The sequence below is a fragment of the Pinus tabuliformis genome, chromosome 6 (assembly GCF_031772625.1).
Source record: "Pinus tabuliformis cultivar Carrire ecotype Pingquan chromosome 6, CPIR1, whole genome shotgun sequence".
NCBI lineage: Eukaryota > Viridiplantae > Streptophyta > Pinopsida > Pinales > Pinaceae > Pinus > Pinus tabuliformis.
Window position 1 is genome coordinate 683,862,178 of NC_142292.1, and position 20,507 is coordinate 683,882,684.

The following is a 20,507-nucleotide window of genomic DNA, read 5'->3' on the forward strand; positions in this document are numbered from 1 at the left end:
GATCATGCTCTCGAGGTAGAGCATTCATTCATGTTACCTGCAACTATATGACATGACTCTATTTTATCAAATACAAGCATACATACCTCATTTTCCTTTTAGGTCATCTAGACTTCCTTTAGCATCTTCCTTGATTGAAAGAAATTCAATTCCTTGATTTGCTTCACTTCTTTTAACACCATTCCACCATCCCATGAATTCCCACACGTTGGAATTCTTGATGAAACACTTGCTTCCTTTTAATCAGTGAACCTTCCAATGAAGATTCCAACAGAGGATCTTGAGTATCCTCATTTAGCAAATGTTTCCTTTTGACTGATGTATGATGTGCTTTGTACTAGATAACTTTTCCCTTTTCTCATAAGTACCACTTATGCTTCTAATGAGGTTACCGAGAGTTATATCCTTCCAGAGCTATATCCTTCCATAGGTGATTGCCATAGACTTTCATTTCAGTTATCTTTCATGCTTCTCTATGATGATGCCACGAGCTCTTGCTTTCAATGCTTTTATGATTCCATGATGCATCCTATCATGCAACCTTGACCTCTGCGCCTATTTGCTTGCAGCCTGTTTCTTCCTATTTCCTAGCACTGGAATAAGCTCATATGATTTAGGAAAAACCTCCTATATCCTAGCACACATCTGGATGAAAGAAGTCTCTCTATGCTCTACGTATTCGCTGCTCCAAGGGTATGCTCTCGCTGCAAGGCTCTCACACACACAAATTGTGCATACAAGAAGGAATAATGATGTGCCTTCATCCTCCTTATAAGCAATTCGCATTAGCTAAATCTGGCAACTTTATTTTGGGAACTCGGACTTGTGATTGCTAAGTTAACTTAGTCTAACTGACTCATGTAATTCATCTTGCCTCAAATAGAAAGTGAAGCTCACTTGCTTTTCCTTTTCAAAAGATAACTCGCACTAGGAGACAAACAACTGAAGTCAAACTGTTCCATGACTCGTCCTAATTTATAGAAACTCATCCTAACTTATAGGAACTTCGTCCTAACTTATAGGAACTCGTGCATGCTAAAGAAGGACAACTTGTGGTCTCTTTGACTAAGGCACAATTATTAGTTTTTGTAGCATCGGATGGTGTTCTAGTCTCAAACTTTGTGGAGAGGCTAAAACACATGAGATCTCCAAAACCCAAAAATCGTTTCTGGAAATTCCACCTAGAGATAGCTCAATTAAATTAATTGATCGATAATTAAAAATGCCTAAGTCTAACTTAGGAAAATCGATTAATTAATGGGAATTAATTGATAAAGGTGATATTTCTCTAGAAACTCACATGGATCGACTTAGAGATGATCTCAACCATCGATGAGGATTTAATCATGGTCATTGGCGATCCAACTGGAGATTATAAGAGGAGGTCGATGGGGTTGGAGAAGAGTACACTTGAGGTTGAGTTCCTTGGCAAAGATCAAGTTTCCCAATTGTAGTGATTCAGCAAAGAGAAGTTCGAGCCAGAGAGGGAATGCAGAGACAATAAGGGGTAGAGACAGTGATTCCAGAGGAGATTCCAGTTCCGAAGAGTCAGCTACAAGAGGGTCGAGTTTTCCTCAATGAGAATGCGCAGGGACTATGCAGGCAGCTTCAGAGGAGAAGTTTGATTTAGGTGGAGTGAGGATCGATTTAGTTGCTAGAGGAAGAGAGAATTTCCGGAGGAGCTAGTGAGTCATTCTCGAAGGCTGAGTCAGGCGGGTTAGCTTGATAAGAGCAGCTCCAAGTAGTGCGTGTGAGGGCTTGTGCAACATCTGCGCAAAAGGCTGACGCAAGAGTTCGAGCAGCCCAGTTGATGCCAGATTTGGAGTTGGATCAGTGTGGGGTGAGGCTAGAATTGTCTCACTAATTTTTGTGGCTAGTTTATCTTGTATTGGATAGCCAGTTGGGCATCCAGAGATTGTACTTAGAATTTCACTATTGCATAATAATAAAACCCTCAGTTGTTGCACCTATTTTCCCGCATTGGATTTTTCTAGAGACATTTGTCCAAAAATAACTGTCAAATTTTATTGCATGTGTGCATATTATTTCTCAGTTTCCAGTGTATTTTCCTGCAGCGTTTTATTTGTGAAGAAATTGCAGTGTGAATTATTCGTTATTTTGCCAGTAACAAAATAAATAGAATAATAATTTTATCAGATAGAAGAATAATTTTAAGTTGCTGCATTTCAAGCGAATTTTCACAACAAGTCAAAGACGACCTTACTCACTACTATTTCAACAGTTTTCCCAAAAGGAGGACACCTGGGCACTCCCTCCCACCCAATTTATGTCTAACAACCCATGAAGATAGAAAAAAGTAAGGGATAAAGCAGATAGAGCTTTGAGGAGTCTAGGACCTTGGTAATTAATGGTAATATCAAATTCTTAAAGTATAAATATCCTTTTACTCAATTTTTTTACATTATAATTAGTTGTTCCAGGGTGTTTGAGAGTGGTTCCAACCTCATCAAATTTCATATGGAAAAGGTGGAATTTCATATCCCATTTAGAATTTAACAGACCTAACAGTTTTCAGGAGTTCAAGATTGGCAAGATTATAGCATTTCCACTAGATTGCACAATGATGAATTTCCATGGGATGAATTGTTAATTATCGTCATTTAATCATATTTTTATAATTTATAATTTTAGAGACAGGGAACCCTCTGCTAGGGACCCCAACATCCTTCCACCCCCCTAAATAATCCTAAAATTTGGGGGTGCTCCCACACACCCCCCTTGCGCATCTACCAGCTCCCGTGCGTCCCCATCCTAGGAACTTGGTGGAACATAGGCATGACCTGATCACAAGAATAGAATGAGATAAGGCATCCTAAAAATAGTAAAATTCATGCTTAACAAGGCACACCTTCCCTTATTTGACCTACTGTTCTTTAAATTGACATAATCTGCACTTGACATCATTCTTGAGTATATGGTTTGCATCCTCCGTTACTGGTGTTCCAAATGAACGCTGCATGTAACCAGTCACAGAAGGGTGATCTTCATCATTCAACGAAGAGTAAGTGCCCATACTTTCAAATGGCAACGTGATAAGACTTGAATTGGAGGTAAAGGGAAGTATGTATCTCATCATCAAGAAAATTCCATGTTATTTTCACGCCCTTTCTCTTCCCTCTGCTGTAACTTGTTTTCATTCAGGAGTAGCTGACCCACATAAACATAACCCATGTAAAATCCTTATCATAAGCATGCCACATGGAATATACAAAGTCCAAAACGCTTGATTCATCGAAACAGCCTACAGAGTATGTTTTGAGACCACTGCCTGAGGAACCTGCTACCAATGGAACTGCCCTTATACATCAATACTCTGAATTTACTGTAGAATGAGCAGTCTCAAACTGATTTTGAGCAATATCTTGTATATAAGCCTGCTTTTGAATTATTTCTATTGCTCTAATCTGCTAGTCTCATCCTGTAACTGCTGAATTTCCAAGTACAATGACAACCTGCATAAATACTAACCTCCAGGCTGAATTTCTGTATTAAGTTACTGGAAAAACTCATCAGAAGACAGCTACCAGAAAAAATGTTCTACAGTGGATTCATGAAGATGACATAGCAGTTATCTCACTCCAAACTGTTATAAAAGAGTCATTCCAGCATTTCCTCTTTAACCAATCTCCAAAACTAGACACGTAAACTGCTGGACCCTCATCATATATGTCCTTTACTCAGCTAGAAAACTTGTAATTGCATGTAGATTTAATAAGAAAACATCATCTTTAAATTAAAACGTGCCAATAATATCCCATTCCAGTGAATTTCCCTTGAAGATAAAGTTCCAAGACAATCAAAATTATTTTCCAATAATAAATGAATTGAATTGGGGTCTTAGCAACATGCAAAGGAGTCTGAACTCTAGATTTCAGGCCTGACAGAAATAGTATGAGCGATTTCAACTTAGGGCTCTGAACAGCAACTTAATCTAAGGCTTTTTGCTTCGTAAAATTAGCAAAAGCACTAAGTGTGGAAAAGCAAGCAAATTGGACTTTTGGGCTTGAAAAAATTAGCAAGCAATATTAAAGCTTCATGATCACCTCACACACAAGGGTGATCACCAATATAGTAAGTTGAGTTAGGGTTTGAATGAATCCACTTAGGTTTCAGCACAAGGCAATTTTTAGAAACAAACTTAAATGGAAATCCTCCAACTAGTTGCCCCATGTCACAGTAAGAGAACATTCCACCTGCTCAGCACTGCACTTGACTCGTCATCCTTCACCCATCAGAATCCCAGAAACCACTCCACTACTACACAATTGGACCTATGACATCACTTGTGCCTACCAAAAATAGAACTACTACCTATAGACATGCACTAAAAAGGCAGCTGTATCCTAAAAAGCAGGAAAGACTAGAAATGAAGAGAACTACGAGACCACTGTCAAATATAGCATGTCTAAAAATAGACACTGCTAAAAAGCAACATTTCACATGTCAATGAAAGAAGTCTCGTTAGACTCGATTTTCTGCAAGGAACCCAAATATGTAGTCAGAATTGACATGCAAACCATAAAAGGCAAACTGCTAATAATAGTAGCGTCGGCACTATCGTGAAACTACTTGCATGTTGCCCAAAACAGGCTCATATGCATCATGAGCTTGTGAGGACTGAGAATATATAAAAGTCTCTTACATGCAAGCCCCAAAACTCTAGCTCTCAGAAAAAAGCAACAGCTAAAAATAGCAATGTCTCGGAATATGATGAAATTGACTCTATAGCAAGCTCTCATCACTGGAAGACCTGGAAGTACCTATAGATGTCACCAGCATGATGCAATATAGCTGAATCTTAACTCTCTATTTGCGTAAGCAAATATAGGGTTTAACAAGTGCCCACCTGTTTAGTATGATTGGCATAAATTGTACTCGATTTTGCATTAACACCACAAACTTGGACCTGCACTCAATGCACAGTGGGTGTCTTCAAATGCCGAGGGTTGATGGATTTGGTGATTACACGGTATCTGTTTAGTGCAGGCATTGTATAAGCTATGTGTTTGTGTGGCTGGTTATCCACTAGGGCCTTCCATCCAAGGCTGATTAGCAAAAAGTGGTCTCTTTGATGATCTTTGCCCTATCTGCAACCTTTCTGAAATAGTGACACATATGTTGTGGGATTGCAAATATGCCAAGAGTTGTTGGGACCATATGCAAACAGAGCATTTGGCTCTTCTTCAAGGGGGAGGTCACTGAGATGCAATTCTGTTTGGCGACTCTAGATATTTGGTTCGCTCTTCTTCAGTGTTATCTGGCAGCATAGGAGGATTTCTGCATTGTTCATCTTTTGGAAAAGCCATTTTAAGCAAGTTTCTTAAAATTAGGTCAGCTTTTTATCTGCTTTCTGTCATGTGGAAGGATGAGGTACACATGCAACTATTGGCTAGAGTTTTCTTGCTTATTGAAGATCACAAGCTGTTAGAGCATGATGCATAGTTGGACTTTATTTTTCTTTAGTAGCATTGAGGAAGAGGATATAAGTGCCATTGTATAAACCCTTCTGCTCTTTTTTAACTTTGCTGATGTAAATATATTTATGCGACTATGAAGATCTTTTCAACAACAAATATATATATAGCTACAAAGGTTAGCTCGAGCAGTTTTCAAACCAAACATGGGCCCCTTCAAAATTGGGAGGTCATGGGTTCAACTCTCTAGAAGCACTCGGGGTTAGGCAGCGTAATCAACACTAATGGTTTACCTCATTTGCCATCATGGAATTACTTGGAGGGCTTTCCTTGGAAAAAAAACAGCTGTTATAAATAAAGGGAAAAAGTAAAAAGCACTTATAATGATATTTAGTCAAATACTATGTCATAATATTAATATTATACATGCAATTTTACGCTAATAACAACTTTATGTATATTAATATTAGATTTTTATTAATGTTATTAACTATTAATGATCATGCAGGTTTTTATTGCGGTGCTTCTATTGTGCTTGTCTTTTATTTTTATCAATATGCTTTTTTAATGCATGTGATTGCCACTCCAGCTTGTCATTTCCTGCAAATTTGGACAAAAAACTAACCATTCTAAACATCCATATCCCACGTTACAAGTATGTCCCATTAGAATAAATAAGGGTAACCTTATCCTGATCCCACAGCCGTGATGATGTCAGTCTTTCAAATATGATATGCTTGTAATAGGCAAATCCAGATTGTAGCAGATACCCAACAGCTGACCTTACAAGCATAAGGTAAAGCTTCCCTAATCTATAGGAGAGCAACAGTCTAATATAGATCTCATTCCAACTATCACATGTAATCAATAATTCAGATGCCTTGGAAGGAGTCAACATCGACAATGGAAAAGTGGGTTTAGCTAAGATGATAATTGGCACATGGCATGAGAATTTGTAAACATGAACAGTTATCTTACATCTAACTAGGACCCAATGTTGCAAACATTGGCATCGGGATAAAATCAGCAAGTGTCCGGAAAACCAAAAAATCATAAAAATCGAGAAAATATTGGTAAAAATCAACAAACATTGGCAAAATTAAGATACCATCAAAATATAGGTAAAAATCGGCAAACATCGCTAAGCCAAAAAATCATAATTTCTTGATAAAATCGGGATGTTATCAAGATGTTCGCAGCACTGCTAGGACTCTGTGACAATGGTGAAGAGGAGGCCAGTTTACATGTTTTCTTTATATTTCAATTCTTCCTTTTGAAGGGATGCTCCATAGAAAAGGGAATCCAATACCTGTATTGTTTTATAGGAGGTATAGACGTTAAAGAGACTGTTACAGCGAATATACAAAAGCATACAGAAAATTGCAAATATCAACTTATGCTTCTCACCCAGTGTTCCCGGCATAGCTCCACAGCCATAAAAGGTGGGCAACCAGAGCTTGAAATTGAAGCATGGCTATTATTACCAGAACCAGCCACCATTAAGGGAGGAGATGCCACATGGTCAATATAGTCTCCACCACCAAAAACCCCTACCGCTGTCTGCATAGTCCTGCAAGAAAATAGAAAAGAATTTGAATATGGGCTCTCCTAAAAGAGTAGCACAGATTGCAACGAACCGAAATATTATATCTTCACCCACATAGTTGAGTTAATGTGAATATTGTTTACAAAGACAATATTGGTTATCACATCCATATCATGCACCCCGATATTTAAACTGGAGAGTTAAGGTAAAGTTCAAGGCTAGTGGGAGGTACCAAACCTATTAATACCTCAATAAAGGTGAGGCCACAACCAACTCAATCTTAGAAAAAATTCCAGTTTCTGTGACATGCTTGCGTAGATTTTCAACCTGTTGCATTCAATATATATTCATAGTCAATCGGTCCAACAGAATTCTGCAGAAGCCTTCACATCAACGACTTGGGAAAAAGTAAATTCCAAATTAGTTCTCCATTTCTTAAGTTTATTTTATAGCTTAGACAGAAAAACAAGTAGTGATGATGTTTCAAGGTAGTTTTTAACTTTTTGCAACCGAGTATGAAAATTGAACATTAGAAACCCTGAAGAATAAAGCAGACTATATATAAATTGGACAAGGGGAAAAATCATTTGCAGTAACTAGATGGTGGAAAATGATACTCTATTTTCTAATCAACTCATTTGTGTCACGATTATCAATCTAGTTTGGACCAACATTCCAAACCCATTTAACATACAAAAGATTCTGCTCTAGCCAAAAACAGAAATAAATTATAATGACTTTACAGAAGATATTTTTCCAGGCCAGTGCACTAACATTGAGCATAGGATTACCCAATACTAGAAGTATCCACATTGTATAAAATATGACTCACCTATTCTAGCATAGGATTACCTAATACTAGAAGTATCCACATTGTAAAAAATAGGAGTCGTCTAACGACGCGGAGGAATTGCCCGGACGGCCAAAAGTGGCCGGAATCCGGGCAAAATAATTTCAAAAAATCTTGTAGAAGCAGTGTTTGAACTGTGTTTTTGATGATGGAAATGGATTCAGCACCATCAAAAACGTTTAGGACACCTAAAATTTTGAAGTTTAACAACTATAACTTGGATTTACAAAAATCCTTGCCGGATTTTCTCTAAATATGACCGGAATTTCCATAACTTTCCAGGTAATTCCTCCGCCTCGTTAGACTACGCCTAAAAAATATGCTTCCCTTATTCTCACATAGCATCTTCATTATGGTCATTTTCTTACAATAAAACATGGCCTGCTGCAAAGGCTTGTACACACAAATTTGCTATGATGGATGCCATGTCACCAATTTAGCCAAATTTAGTTGACCATAAGGATTAAATTTCCCTGCACCTTGTCAAAGGTATGATTTAAAGAAACGGAACTTTGGATGTTCCTTATGACAAAGTAGGTACCTGCTTCCAACCTAATGGAGTAAGGCCAGCATCAAAATATTCATAGGAAAAGAGTGCCTTTTCATCTGTTAATCCTGCTAGATTATGGAACCCTTGTGCATGCCTCACCTAAATACATGCAAAATCAGATTAATTTACATGAGATACATGAGATGATAGCCAAACACCAACGTAAAATATAAAGAGGAAAATATTCTTCTGTCCAATGTATAAAATTCATTATCTCAAAGAATAGAATAAAATAGAAAGCATTAGCCACACATGAAAATACTTAAAATGGATTTGTTCTTAGACAGAAACAGTTAAACGAAAATTCAATACTCCTATCTATTTCTCATCTTGTAAGGTCAACCTATAGAAGAAAAAGCAATCATATAACATTGTTGAAGAGTTGACAAACCAGGTGCAAAGTTTTGCATCTGTGCAGAGGATATAAACTTGAGCCTACGAATCCATCCATATCTGTACAAAGAACCAGGAATAAATTATGGAAAATCAAGAAGATGAGAAGTGGGTAAAACAATTATTTATTTTCAAAATAATGGCAACAAGGTAAATATGATATCTACTCAATTATTGACAAACAGCAATAAACATTATTCTGAAGCCTCTGAGTCTGTTGCAATCATTCACACTGTATTATCAAATTCTCTGAAGTCACAACAGAAAATATTTCATTATCACAAGCTTCCTTTCTAAAACTTTAAAAACATATTCAAAGTTCATTTCCCTTGATAACTCACAAAGGCTTAGCAACATATGTTAGTTTTCAAAGAGTGCATACTTGTTTATAACACACAAGAGAGTAAAGACGATATGAAACTTCATATTAACGCTGCAGTGAATATAGATCACAATGAGCCCATGTTAGGCCGCCCCACAAAATGCTTGCAAATGCTGTATGACAGTCTCTCAACTATAATACCTCTCGACATCATGTATAGCACCCTAATACAGTCATGGTGATTAAACCACCTAACAATAAGATTAATTGCATGTCGGTCACAAGCTAATAACTTTTAAGACTTGAGACTTAATGTATAGCTAAGCACCATACACACACCACCACATTGTGTTTTAACTTTATTCTAACACTCTATCACCTTCAACATGTTGATTTGGGGTAGCATCAGATGTGCTTTAAGCCTCAAATTTTGTAGGGAGGCTTGGACACATACATTCCAAAGAACCCAGAAACCGTTTTGGGAAATTCCACCCAGAGATGATTATATTAAAATAATTAATATTTTTAATGGAGTTCTTAAGTCTAAACTTAGGAAAATTAAAATATTAATGGGTATTAATCTAATTGTGGGTGAATCTTCTAGATAAAGACAGAGATCAAGTCAAAATGATCTAAGCCTTTGATTAGGAGTTAATCTAGGCCGTTGGTTGTCCAACAGGAAGATATAAGAAGGGGCTTGAGGGTCATTTGGAAAATACACCGAGAGATCAAGAGATCGAATTTATGAAGTGAGAAGTTCTCAGGAGGAAATTCTGATCGAAGAGATCTTTTGCAGTAGAGGGGCAGGGACAGTGATCCGAAGGAAGATTTCCAGATTCAGAGAGGTAGTAGCAAGAGGTTGAGTTATTCCCAGTGCAGGAACGTGCAAGTGCAGGAACTCATGAGTGCAAGAACGCGAGTACGGGAACGTGCAAGTGCAGGAACGCGCAAGTGCAGGCAACACGAGTGTCGGGGTTGCTTAGGGAATATCTCTGCCAGTTTTTCTTGTTGTTTGGATTGCCAGTTGGGCATCCATAGATGTACTTATATTTCACTGCTGCATAATAAAATAAAACCCTCACTGCTGCACCGGTTTTCCCAAGTCAAGTTTTTTCCGGGGACATTTGTCCAAAAATAATGGTGTCCTGTGTTTCTATTTCCTTGCTCAGTTTCTATGTTTTAGAATCATATTTAATTTGGTGTAGGTTACTTCAGTAATTTACTTCAATGTTTCAAGAAGAAATCTGAAATAATTTTGTAATGTAATTTACGATCTAGGTGAAGTAGATTCAATTGGTTGTAGTAGGATTCTTGAGATTGTCAGATCTAGGAATTTTCACATGGTATCAGAATTGTTGATGTGAAACAAGAAGAGCAGATCTAGAACTAAAGCAAAGGCCAACTTGCTGCAACAAGCAGCAGTTTGAATCCCCTGAGGGATTGCACAGTTCTATCCAGGAGGGCTATATTTTCATGGGTGTCTCTCTATGAGTGAGCTGACAAAGAGATAAGCCTGCCGGATCGGTAATTTGCCAAGGCAGAGAGAACCACGCAGAGCTAGAGGGACGTAGTTTTCTGCAAGCTGAGTGCTGGGCAGAAAAGTCGTCGGAAGAAGGAAGCATATCGCATAGTGAGGGAATACTTCCTCAGTGATTTCTTGCCAAGGAAATCAGTGTTTCTCATTTACTGAGCAGCAGAGGAGCAGCTTACTTACCATCTCCATCAGGGAGTGTGTAAGCCAGTCTAGAAGCTACACAGTAAGGAGAAAGGGAGAGTTGTTCAACAGTTTTCGTAGGGTATGGCAACCAGTGGCTTGAGGGATCAGGACAGGTTGGACAGAGCTTCCAACTACGTCATCTGGAAGGCTAGAATGTCCTTCCTTCTAGATGAGCATGCCCTCAAGACGTATGTTGATAGTGTGGTAGTTGTCCCTGCAGATGCAGATCTGCTGAAGAAGTACAAAGTTGAAATGGCAAAGGCCAAGAGAATGATCCTGGGTGGAGTCAAGGATCACGTGATGTGCCACGTTGCTAGCAGAGAAACTGCTAAGGATATGTGGGATGCTTTGGCCACATTGTCTCAGGGATCTTCTGAGCAGAGGAAGATGTACTTGGAACAAAAGTTGAGATTTATGCAGATGCAGAAGGGAGAACGTGTGGATCCATTCCTCACGAAGCTGAAGGAGACCCGTGATGAGTTGTCGGCTACGAGGCATACACCTCAGGATTCAAAGTTAGTGAGACTGGCCCTAAATTTTGTCTCAAATGAGTGGCAAGTCTTTGTCCAAAGTATCCTTGGCAGAGCAGCATTGCCTAATTGGGATGAGATGTGGGGACTATAAAACAAGAAGAGCTGAGGAGAGACCTGGTCAAGGTCAAACTTGACGGAAGCAGCAGCAGCAGTGGGTCGAAGCCCAAAGTAGAGGAGGATAATGCAGCCCTTGCATCGAAGGGGCAGCAGGGGCAACAGAGACGAAAGAAGGACATCTCCAAGGTGAAGTGTTTCAGATGTGGCGAGATGGGCCACTATGCATCCCAGTGTCCCTTGAAGAAAAAGGACAAGGATGAGAAGCATGATCCTAAGGTTGCAACCGCAAAGATCGAACAAGAGGAGGAGTTCGCCATGACAGCCAAGATACCTCCAGGAGGGAGGTGGGCTAATATAGAATTGTAGTTCGATAGAGCTATAGATGGGCAAGATCCTTGAGGAGCCCACCTCTTGGATCATCACCTTGCTACGGGAGCCCATGATCAGTAGTAGCGGGATGGAGGAGTTTTCAGTTGGTGCCATGGAGTGTTGGAGCAACAGATGCAGTAGTTAGCAGCGCCAGAACTTGAGCAGTGCAGAGCAGAGAGGCAGCAGTGCATGGAGGCACAATGCAGAGCTTCAACAGCGTAGTGGCTTCAGAAGACAGCGTGGGACTAGCAGCAGTCAGGCTTTTAGCACCGAGGTGTATCCACGGGATACTTATCCAATTTTGGGTGTTTTCAGTTGCTTCTCTCAGCAATTGAGTTGCAGTATAGATGCAGTGTTAGCAGTGGCAGTGTTAACAGCATAGCAGATGCATCATTTGAGAGGGAGTTGTAGTACAGATGTAGCATTGGCAGTGGCAGTGGCAGAAGCAGCAGCAACGCAGTAGTTGGTGGACAACATGTCAAACATTAGCAGCGCAGAGGATGATGCTTCAGAGTCAGAGCAATATGCAGTCGCAGTATATTGCTAGAGCACATTCCTCGTTAAGAGGGAGTGTTAATTTGGGGTAGCATCGGATATGCTCTAAGCCTCAAATTTTGCAAGGAGGCTTGGGTACATGCATTCCAAAGAACCCAGAAATCGTTTTGGGAAATTCCACCCAGAGACAATTATATTAAAATAATTAATATTTTTAATGGAGTTCCTAAGTCTAAACTTAGGAAAATTAAAATATTAATGGGTATTAATCTAATTGTGGGTGAATCTTCTAGATAAAGACAGAGATGAAGTCAAAATGATCTGAGCCTTTTATTAGGAGGTAATCTAGGCTATTGGTTGTCCAATAGGAAGATAAAAGAAGGGGCTTGAGGGCCATTTGGAAAATACACCGAGATCAAGAGATCGAATTTTTGAAGTGAGAAGTTCTCAGGAGGAAATTTTGATTGAAGAGATCTTTGCAGTAGAGGGGCAGTAATCCGAAGGAAGATTTCCAAATCCAAAGAGGAAGTAGCAAGAGGCTGAGTTATTCCCAGTGCAGGAACGCGCAAATGCAGGAACGTGCAATTGCAGGAACATACAAGTGCGGGAACGTGAGTAATACCTCTGCCAGATTTTCTTGTTGTTTGGATTTCCAGTTGGGCATCCATAGATGTACTCAGATTTCACTGCTGCATAATAAAATAAAACCCTCACTACTGCACCGGTTTTCCCAAGTTGGGTTTTTCCGGGAACATTTGTCCAAAAATAACGGTGTCCTATGTGTTTTTATTTCCTTGCTCAGTTTCTATGTTTTAGAATCATAATTGATTTGGTGTAGGCTACTTCAATAATTTACTTCAATGTTTCAAGAAGAAATCTGAAATAAGTTTGTAATGTAATTTACGATCTAGGTGAAGTAGATTCAGTTGGTTGCAGTAGGATTCCTGAGATTGTTAGATCTAGGAATTTTCACGCAACATATATATATATATATATATATATATATATATATATATATATAGATATTCTAACAACTCCACCTCTTCAACACAAACTTCAGCTTAATATTTGATGAACAACTTGAAATCCACCTTAGCTTCTCTCCTCCCAATCTGGAACCCACATAAGGCTTGTGTATGCTTTACCACACTCTCTCAACTGTAAGACCTCTCAGTTACATCATTTATAGCACCCTAATACACTTATGGAGATTAAACCACCTAACAATGAGATTAATTACATGTTGGTCAAATGCTAATAACTTTTAAGACTTAATGTATAACCAAGCAACATATATACACTACCACATTTGTGTTTTAACTATATTCTAACACCCTCAACATATATATATATATATATATTCTAACAACTTCCCCCACCCGAACCTCCTCAACACAAATTTGAGCTTAGTTTTTGATGAACAACTTGAAATCCACCATAGATTCTCCCCTGCTAATCTGGAACCCTTTCTGAATCTGCCACCACTCACAGATACATAAGATAAGATAAGATAATTTTATTGATGTCTAACAAACAACCACAAAAGCAGGCCAGTGGAACTAAAAGATATGCCTAGTGTGAATAAGGTATGGGAGTGCAAATGCAATTCCTATATCAATGTTGACAGCAAAAAAGAGAAAATCAGGAAGCAACTAAGTGTATAGGCAAAAAAGAGAAAATCAGGAAGCAACTAAGTGTATAGGTAAGGAATTCGTTAATAATCTCACAAAGAAAGATATAATAATACAAGTGTACTGACACAATAGAAAGGCCAAGGATTGAAAATCTCAGTGCTAAACAAGACCAATGTTATAAAAAATGGACCAGTTTTACCAAAACAGGCTAGTTCGACCAGCGTACAAGGGTTTCTAGTTCAAATCAGGGGTATAAAGTGGAATCAGTTGGTTCCATATGGAACTACCAAACTAGCCCTAAATGCCTCAACCAGTTGGCTCTGTATAGATCCATATGCATGGGACCACAAAAGTGATCCCCAAAAAAAATTAAAAAAGGAAAAACCAAAGCCGTAAAATGAACCCTAGACCCTAAATTTATCACCTTGATATTTACTAGTAATATTAAATTCTTAAACTAGAAGTTGACATTCTCCTTTATCTTTCATTTTCTATCTTTTTATTTAAAATTTTAACATTACCATTAATTGTTTCAAGATATTTGAGAGTCGTTCCAACTTCAACAGACTTCATATGGAAAAAGTAGAAATTATTTAGCAGTTTCTATTTGTAGCAAGTACAACTTGTGATGCCATGGGTCCAAGTATGCAGTGGTGGAGTGGTTCAAAGGTTTACAATGGGTGAAGGATCATGAGTCAAGATAGTGTTGAGAGGGTGGATAGTTATCCCAATGTGACATGTGGAAGCTTGCTGGAGGGTTTCCATTAGCAGGAGGTGATAAAATTTGTTTCTAACTCACCTTGTTAGGTTGACAACTTGACATGCCACTTTTGTAAATTTTGACTTTCTTAAAATCCTAATTTTGCCAACTCCAAACTCTTATTTGGCCTACTAGCTTTATCCTTTCCAAAACCCAATTCAACCCATTGGTCATGCAATGCTTTTTCCAGTATTCATATGGAGAATATTCCTACAAGCCTGAATCGACTCCATTTGCATAATTAGCAAATCGTGCTAGTTCTACCAAGCCACTTGAAACAAGATTCTTGTTGTCAAGTTGTCAAACAGAAAAAGCTACTTTGAGTTATTTTGTGTAATTAGTAGTTTCTAAAATTGCTAAGCCAAGAGGCTGAGTCAACCTCTTTGCATGCTTAACTCAATTTAATATCATGCAAAGCTGGGTTCCTATTTCACTGGCTATATGTAAGGTTTCTAGTTAACAAAATTTAATAAAGTTGTTGCTCAGTAAAAGCCCTAATTTTCAATTAACAGAATTTGACAAAGGTGTTATTCAGATTAACCAAAGAAACTCAAAAATTCACCATCTTTTATATCTACTTTATTATTAAATAATGTATTAATTATATATTATAATGGTGGTATACATATTAAGTACTCTGCTCGACATAATCATCATACTCTGGTGAGTTAGGTATGTACTTCATAATTCAATTCATTACCCTATACTTGGACATTTCCAATATCAACTAGTATGTATACTAATGCAGTACATGTGATGCATGCATATGTAGCTATCATATGCATGCCTCGTATGCATGCTAATATTCCATTTTGCACGTGATTCAAGATGGGTCATTACACTATACTTAGATGCCCGTCTTGTTAAATTTTACCAAGATAATGGCTTCTTATGCAAGCATATTTCTTTATCCCAAAACCTTACCTTCAGGATTGATGGTGGGCCAAAGTCTTGAAGTATTTCTGCTGGTATAACTCATTTATCCTGATTATCTATGCAGCTGTTAGGTAAAATGCCTCAGAAAAGAGAATGGTAATGGCAATGATATTATAAAGGCAGATTTGACATGATCAGTGGTTAGTAGCATGTTTTGTCACAGCAACGGTGCCCATATCAATTTTCACCTAGGCAGTTTGAGTGGTATTGTTATTGAATAGCGAAGTATGGATGAGGGGAATGCTGTACAATTTAGCTTCAGCGAATTTCTGTAGGACAGTTAATGACAACCTTAAATTTCAATGACTGGTGACAGCATCATGTGGGGAATCCAAAGGCAATGGCAAATAGATACAAGAAAGTCTACCATTCTTCTACAGGGTATTCAAAGTTATGATGTGAAATGATAAGCAGTTCCCTGAATAGATTCATCAAACTTTAATGATCTCAAACCAGTATGATGGAAAACAATGAAAAACTATAAATATGAACCTCATCATAAAGACAAGTGACAAGGTTATGGTAATGGAACAGAGTTTGTTTTCAGAGACAGAGGAAGTTTGAGACCATGTCCTGACAGACAGGAAAAATAGGAGATGCACTCAAGGAGATCTTAATCAGGAAAACATGAAAATGGTTATGCTAACCTACAGGTCAACTTTATTGGTGGTTTGATGAGAAAGTGTTATGATAGGCATGGCATCTACCAATTATATTCCATCTGTTTTCTCTCTGTGTTTGGTCCTTAAGATCTTTCCATGCATCTCATAACATGGGAGGTTTCCCCATTTAGAGAATTTACATGGTGTGCTTTATTTGGAGAATTAATTGGTGTAAACTGACTGTTAAAAGCAGACATGCATGTGTTCGACATTTCCTTGAAGATTATGGTATGAAAGAAGCTACAGGATATGCCTTGAAAGCAGCGACAGGAGGAGTAAACAGCAAGGTAAATGGACTGAATAACTCACCAAATCAGCAGTGAGTTGACTTATTCTTATCAGTAAGGTTAAAAGGCAGGCTTTTGCAACAAGATCCCATCTAAATAGCAGATCAGGATACATTTGGCAAGCATGAACACCTTGTCAAGCTAAGCATATTTTCTTTCCTCTTCCACAAGCAGCTAAGGTGAATTACTCTTCAAGCTTTCGGCCTCTATATAGGCAGAATTGAGGGATGTGCAACGGTTGAATAGTATTCTTTAAGCGGTTTTACAGCAGCAGAACCCATCATTATTGCAGCCTGTCATGTGTTGCCACTATGATGTAATTCGATCCCTTGAGTAACAGATTGATTGTTGTGACTCTGGCTCTTTGAATATTTTAGTTGAAGGGTTGTTAGCCGTATTCAAGTGTTTGGTTAGCTTTAATGCACTCACTTTGATTTATTAATCACATAAGATGCATATTCTCTTCATTTTGTTTCTTTCATTTTACTATCGTAATCAACTTAGAGATCTGATCTCAACCATACTGATCTAACTAGAATTTTTCCTTGCCTTTGAGTGCTTACCAGCATCTCAAGGGCAAGTTTCTTGCGTGCTGACTTATTGGATTTTTCATGCAGATTACATAGCTTAGGAACAGCACACAACCCCTAGGAACACCCCACTGAGACTAGAAAGCACCAGTTCAATGGCAAGGCTTCCAATGTTGATAAGTTTGATTGTCTATAATTATCAGGCAGGTCTGCAGCAGATTTCCTTTATAACAAGCAGAAAATCAACAGGGTAATCGATAATGAAAGTCATGCTGAATAAGTTATTTCAGATTCTAAATTACTCAGTCAAGGCAATTGATACTGAAAGAATCTCAACAACAAGCATAAAACTATAGGAGACAGGTAAATGGATTAATCATTTGTTTATTACTCAGAGCTGTCTGATTACAACACGGTCTGAAGAATTTAACTTACAATTTTCTCCAAATTACAAAAAAAATCGATGGATTATAAGATCACAATTTAGACTCTTATCCACCCTAAACTTCTAGGAGATAAGACTATGGCAGATTGACTATTTGAGGCTCTCTGGCTACAGCTTCATGACTCAAACCCTGAAATGAAGAGGAAAAGAGGTGAGGATATACAAACACAATGAGAGAGGAAAAATCAACCAACAAAATCCCTTGGATAGATGTCAGTGCATAAGAATGTAATAATAATTGTAATCCCATTATTTGTAGTTGTGCTCATCTCCTTGAAAGCCTCAACTAGAGCACATTTTTGAAATAACATCAGCATCCTCCCCTTAAACAATAGTCTTCATGCACAAAAACAGCAGCATGCTTTTCCAAAAATCCCACAGAACTTTCTCCACAAAAACAGCATTCTTCACCCTCCATAAAAGCAGCACTCTCTTCCTAAAATAATAGCGCTTTTACTTTTAGTCTCCAAAACTGTCAGCACACTTTTATAAAAATATCAGCTACTAGTTGCTTTTATAAAGATCTCTATAAGGAGGAAGGAGCAACATAAAGACACTAGATATAGGAAGAGTTGCCAAGTAATGTCCCAAAGCTGATGAATAACGTGATGAACAATACAGTCAAGGAACTTCATAGGGTGGTCTTTGCTATAGTTAAAAATGTTTAAAGATGTCAAGTCTGTTTGTTAGGCTAAACTTGACTTGGTCATATAGTCATTTTGATATGGTAATTAATGGGTTTACAGTTGGTAGTTTACAGGCCCAAGGTTTTGCCCATAGTATTTGATATAATTGCATTGAGAGGCGCTCTCCAGTCCAGTATGGTAGAGACGTTGAAATGTAATGTCGTGTTTAACATTTTGATTTGGTCAAATTATAATTGTAATTATTAATTACAATTATAGTTATAATTATAATTAATAATTAAACCAGCCTAGATTCATCTAACTCGGGATCTTCCAAGATCCAAGAGGGATTAAATCTCTTGAGATGAAAACCTCAAGAGATTAGATGAATCCAGAGGGATTACTCTTGGATCTTGGAAGATCCGGAGTTAGATGAATCTAGGCTGGTATAGCCTATTTAATGGTTTAATGACTCCAATGTAAGATATCATTTGGCCAAGAGTAATAGATCTATTACAAGTTGGTTTCCCCAGTTTAGGGTTTCCAGGATAATCATGGTGTTTCAATACTATGTGTTTTACCAGGATAATCATGTTGTTTCGTTACTATGTGCTTTACTATTGATGATTATTGATTATTTTCTAATGCATTTTATTTCTAATACAATTAACTGTCCTGATCTTCTGGAAAATGTGATATTTTGGAAAATGTTATCAAGCCTATTATTTTGTTAGGAGATTCTCTCATTTAAGACCAAGATCCTAATAGCCCCTGTTTGTCTTTGCACAGAGATGAAAATATTTTCTTACGCGCCAAACCGAACCTTCAGCAGGGCACAAGAACCCCTTATTTTTCTTCCTTATTCACCAACGAAGGTAAGATTTTCGGCATTTTGAATTTCAGCTTTATAAGAATACACGTATAATAATTGGTAGCTATTTACCGATTGTGATAGTTTTATTTACAGGAGAGAACATCTGGGTTATAATTCCCATGATCAGAGCCTCTTACATTTTAATCCACTACGGCCATCAAGGTTGTTGGGACAATCACTTGGTCTTGGATGTAGTTTTTCTATTGGAAGTTGCCCGCCGGGATTTGAACTTGGTTCATCCTAACAAGGAGCACTACAACTTTGTCACTAGACCACAGCAACGCCATATCTTATAAGTGTCCTGAAAGAGTTTTTGGGAGTGAACAGGTGAAATCAAGATGATGAACACTTATCCTCAATACCAACCTGCAGTCACAATCCTCTCATTTTCTAATTTGGTGTCTAAGCATGGAATGATAAAACAGAGTACGTGATCTTCCTGTCTTTTATTCAGTTCTAATGCAGGAATCAAACATCGTACACAATTTAAATATGTTTGTATAATCTGCTTACTACGCTAAGAAATGCGAGGAAAATATGCATGCAAAGAGTTGTGCACAGCATCTTCTGAAAAAAATCACGAGTACCAACAATTGAAAAAAAATTGACACGAGGAAAAAGGAATGAATGCAACGTTACCTTCGAGAGCAGAACACTGAACGTAAACGACAGAAGCAGAACCAGATCAGATTAATGGATGAAATCGTTCGTGGGTACTGTTTATCTTAGCGCTAAGAATCTGACTTTCAAAAATGCTGGGTGAACATTCTCCATGACATATGATTCTTCGACGCCTTTATTCCGCCCTTACGGGGAATGTAATTACTTTGCATTGAGTGGATCAACGCTACTTGGGTGTCAGCCTTTTCAGAAAAAATTTCGATGCCCGATTTGGGAATTCCGTTGAGAATTTAACTGGGCGAACATCAAATTTGACCAGAAGAATTTACAATGGGCCAGAAGGTAATTGGTGCTTTTTGTTACGCGTCAAACTGTGATGATATCCGATGATCAAAGATTCTGCCCTTGCCACATGTCAATGAAGCCCTGGTTGAGAGAGGATTCTTAGTGCTATGGTATCCATGATGCATTTAAGGCCACTCGCCAATATGTTTTTGGTTTTGGAACACTTTTCTTAAATAAAAGCAACTTGGAACTTGCCCAGGGAGGTTATACGCGATTTACTCTCATGTGATGGTTCTGTCTATAGTGGCATAGTGGCATATAGGGTACTAACCTCGATTTACTCTCATGTGATGGTTCTGTCTACAGTGGCATAAAGGGTACTGTTCTTGAATCACAACCTCATCTACCACGGGTAAATCTGTTATGGAGAGACTCTATTTTCAGCGTAAAAAAATTTGGAACTGGCATCTAGAAGTCCTATTATGTACCAGTATTGACATATGTAATGTGTGATTGAGACATTCCAGAGGAAATAATGTACTTCTCATGATACATGTATGTGTCAAGATACATTGTAATC

General features: G+C 38.0%; 1 protein-coding gene across 1 annotated transcript in view; it reads right to left on the reverse strand.

Moving 5' to 3' along the window:
• Positions 1-20,167, reverse strand: part of LOC149260500 (phosphoglycerate mutase-like protein 1) — a 222,288-nt gene extending 202,121 nt beyond the window's left edge. Inside the window, exons 1-5 of the mRNA XM_089420763.1 lie at positions 19,661-20,167; positions 8,773-8,834; positions 8,373-8,480; positions 7,229-7,308; positions 6,843-7,005 (exon numbers count right to left, since the gene is read on the reverse strand). Coding sequence (XP_089276889.1) covers positions 6,843-7,005; positions 7,229-7,308; positions 8,373-8,480; positions 8,773-8,832 — 411 coding nt within the window. The 5' untranslated portion in view covers positions 8,833-8,834; positions 19,661-20,167. The remainder of the gene's footprint in view (positions 1-6,842; positions 7,006-7,228; positions 7,309-8,372; positions 8,481-8,772; positions 8,835-19,660) is intronic.
• Between the last annotated feature and the right edge of the window lie 340 nt (positions 20,168-20,507).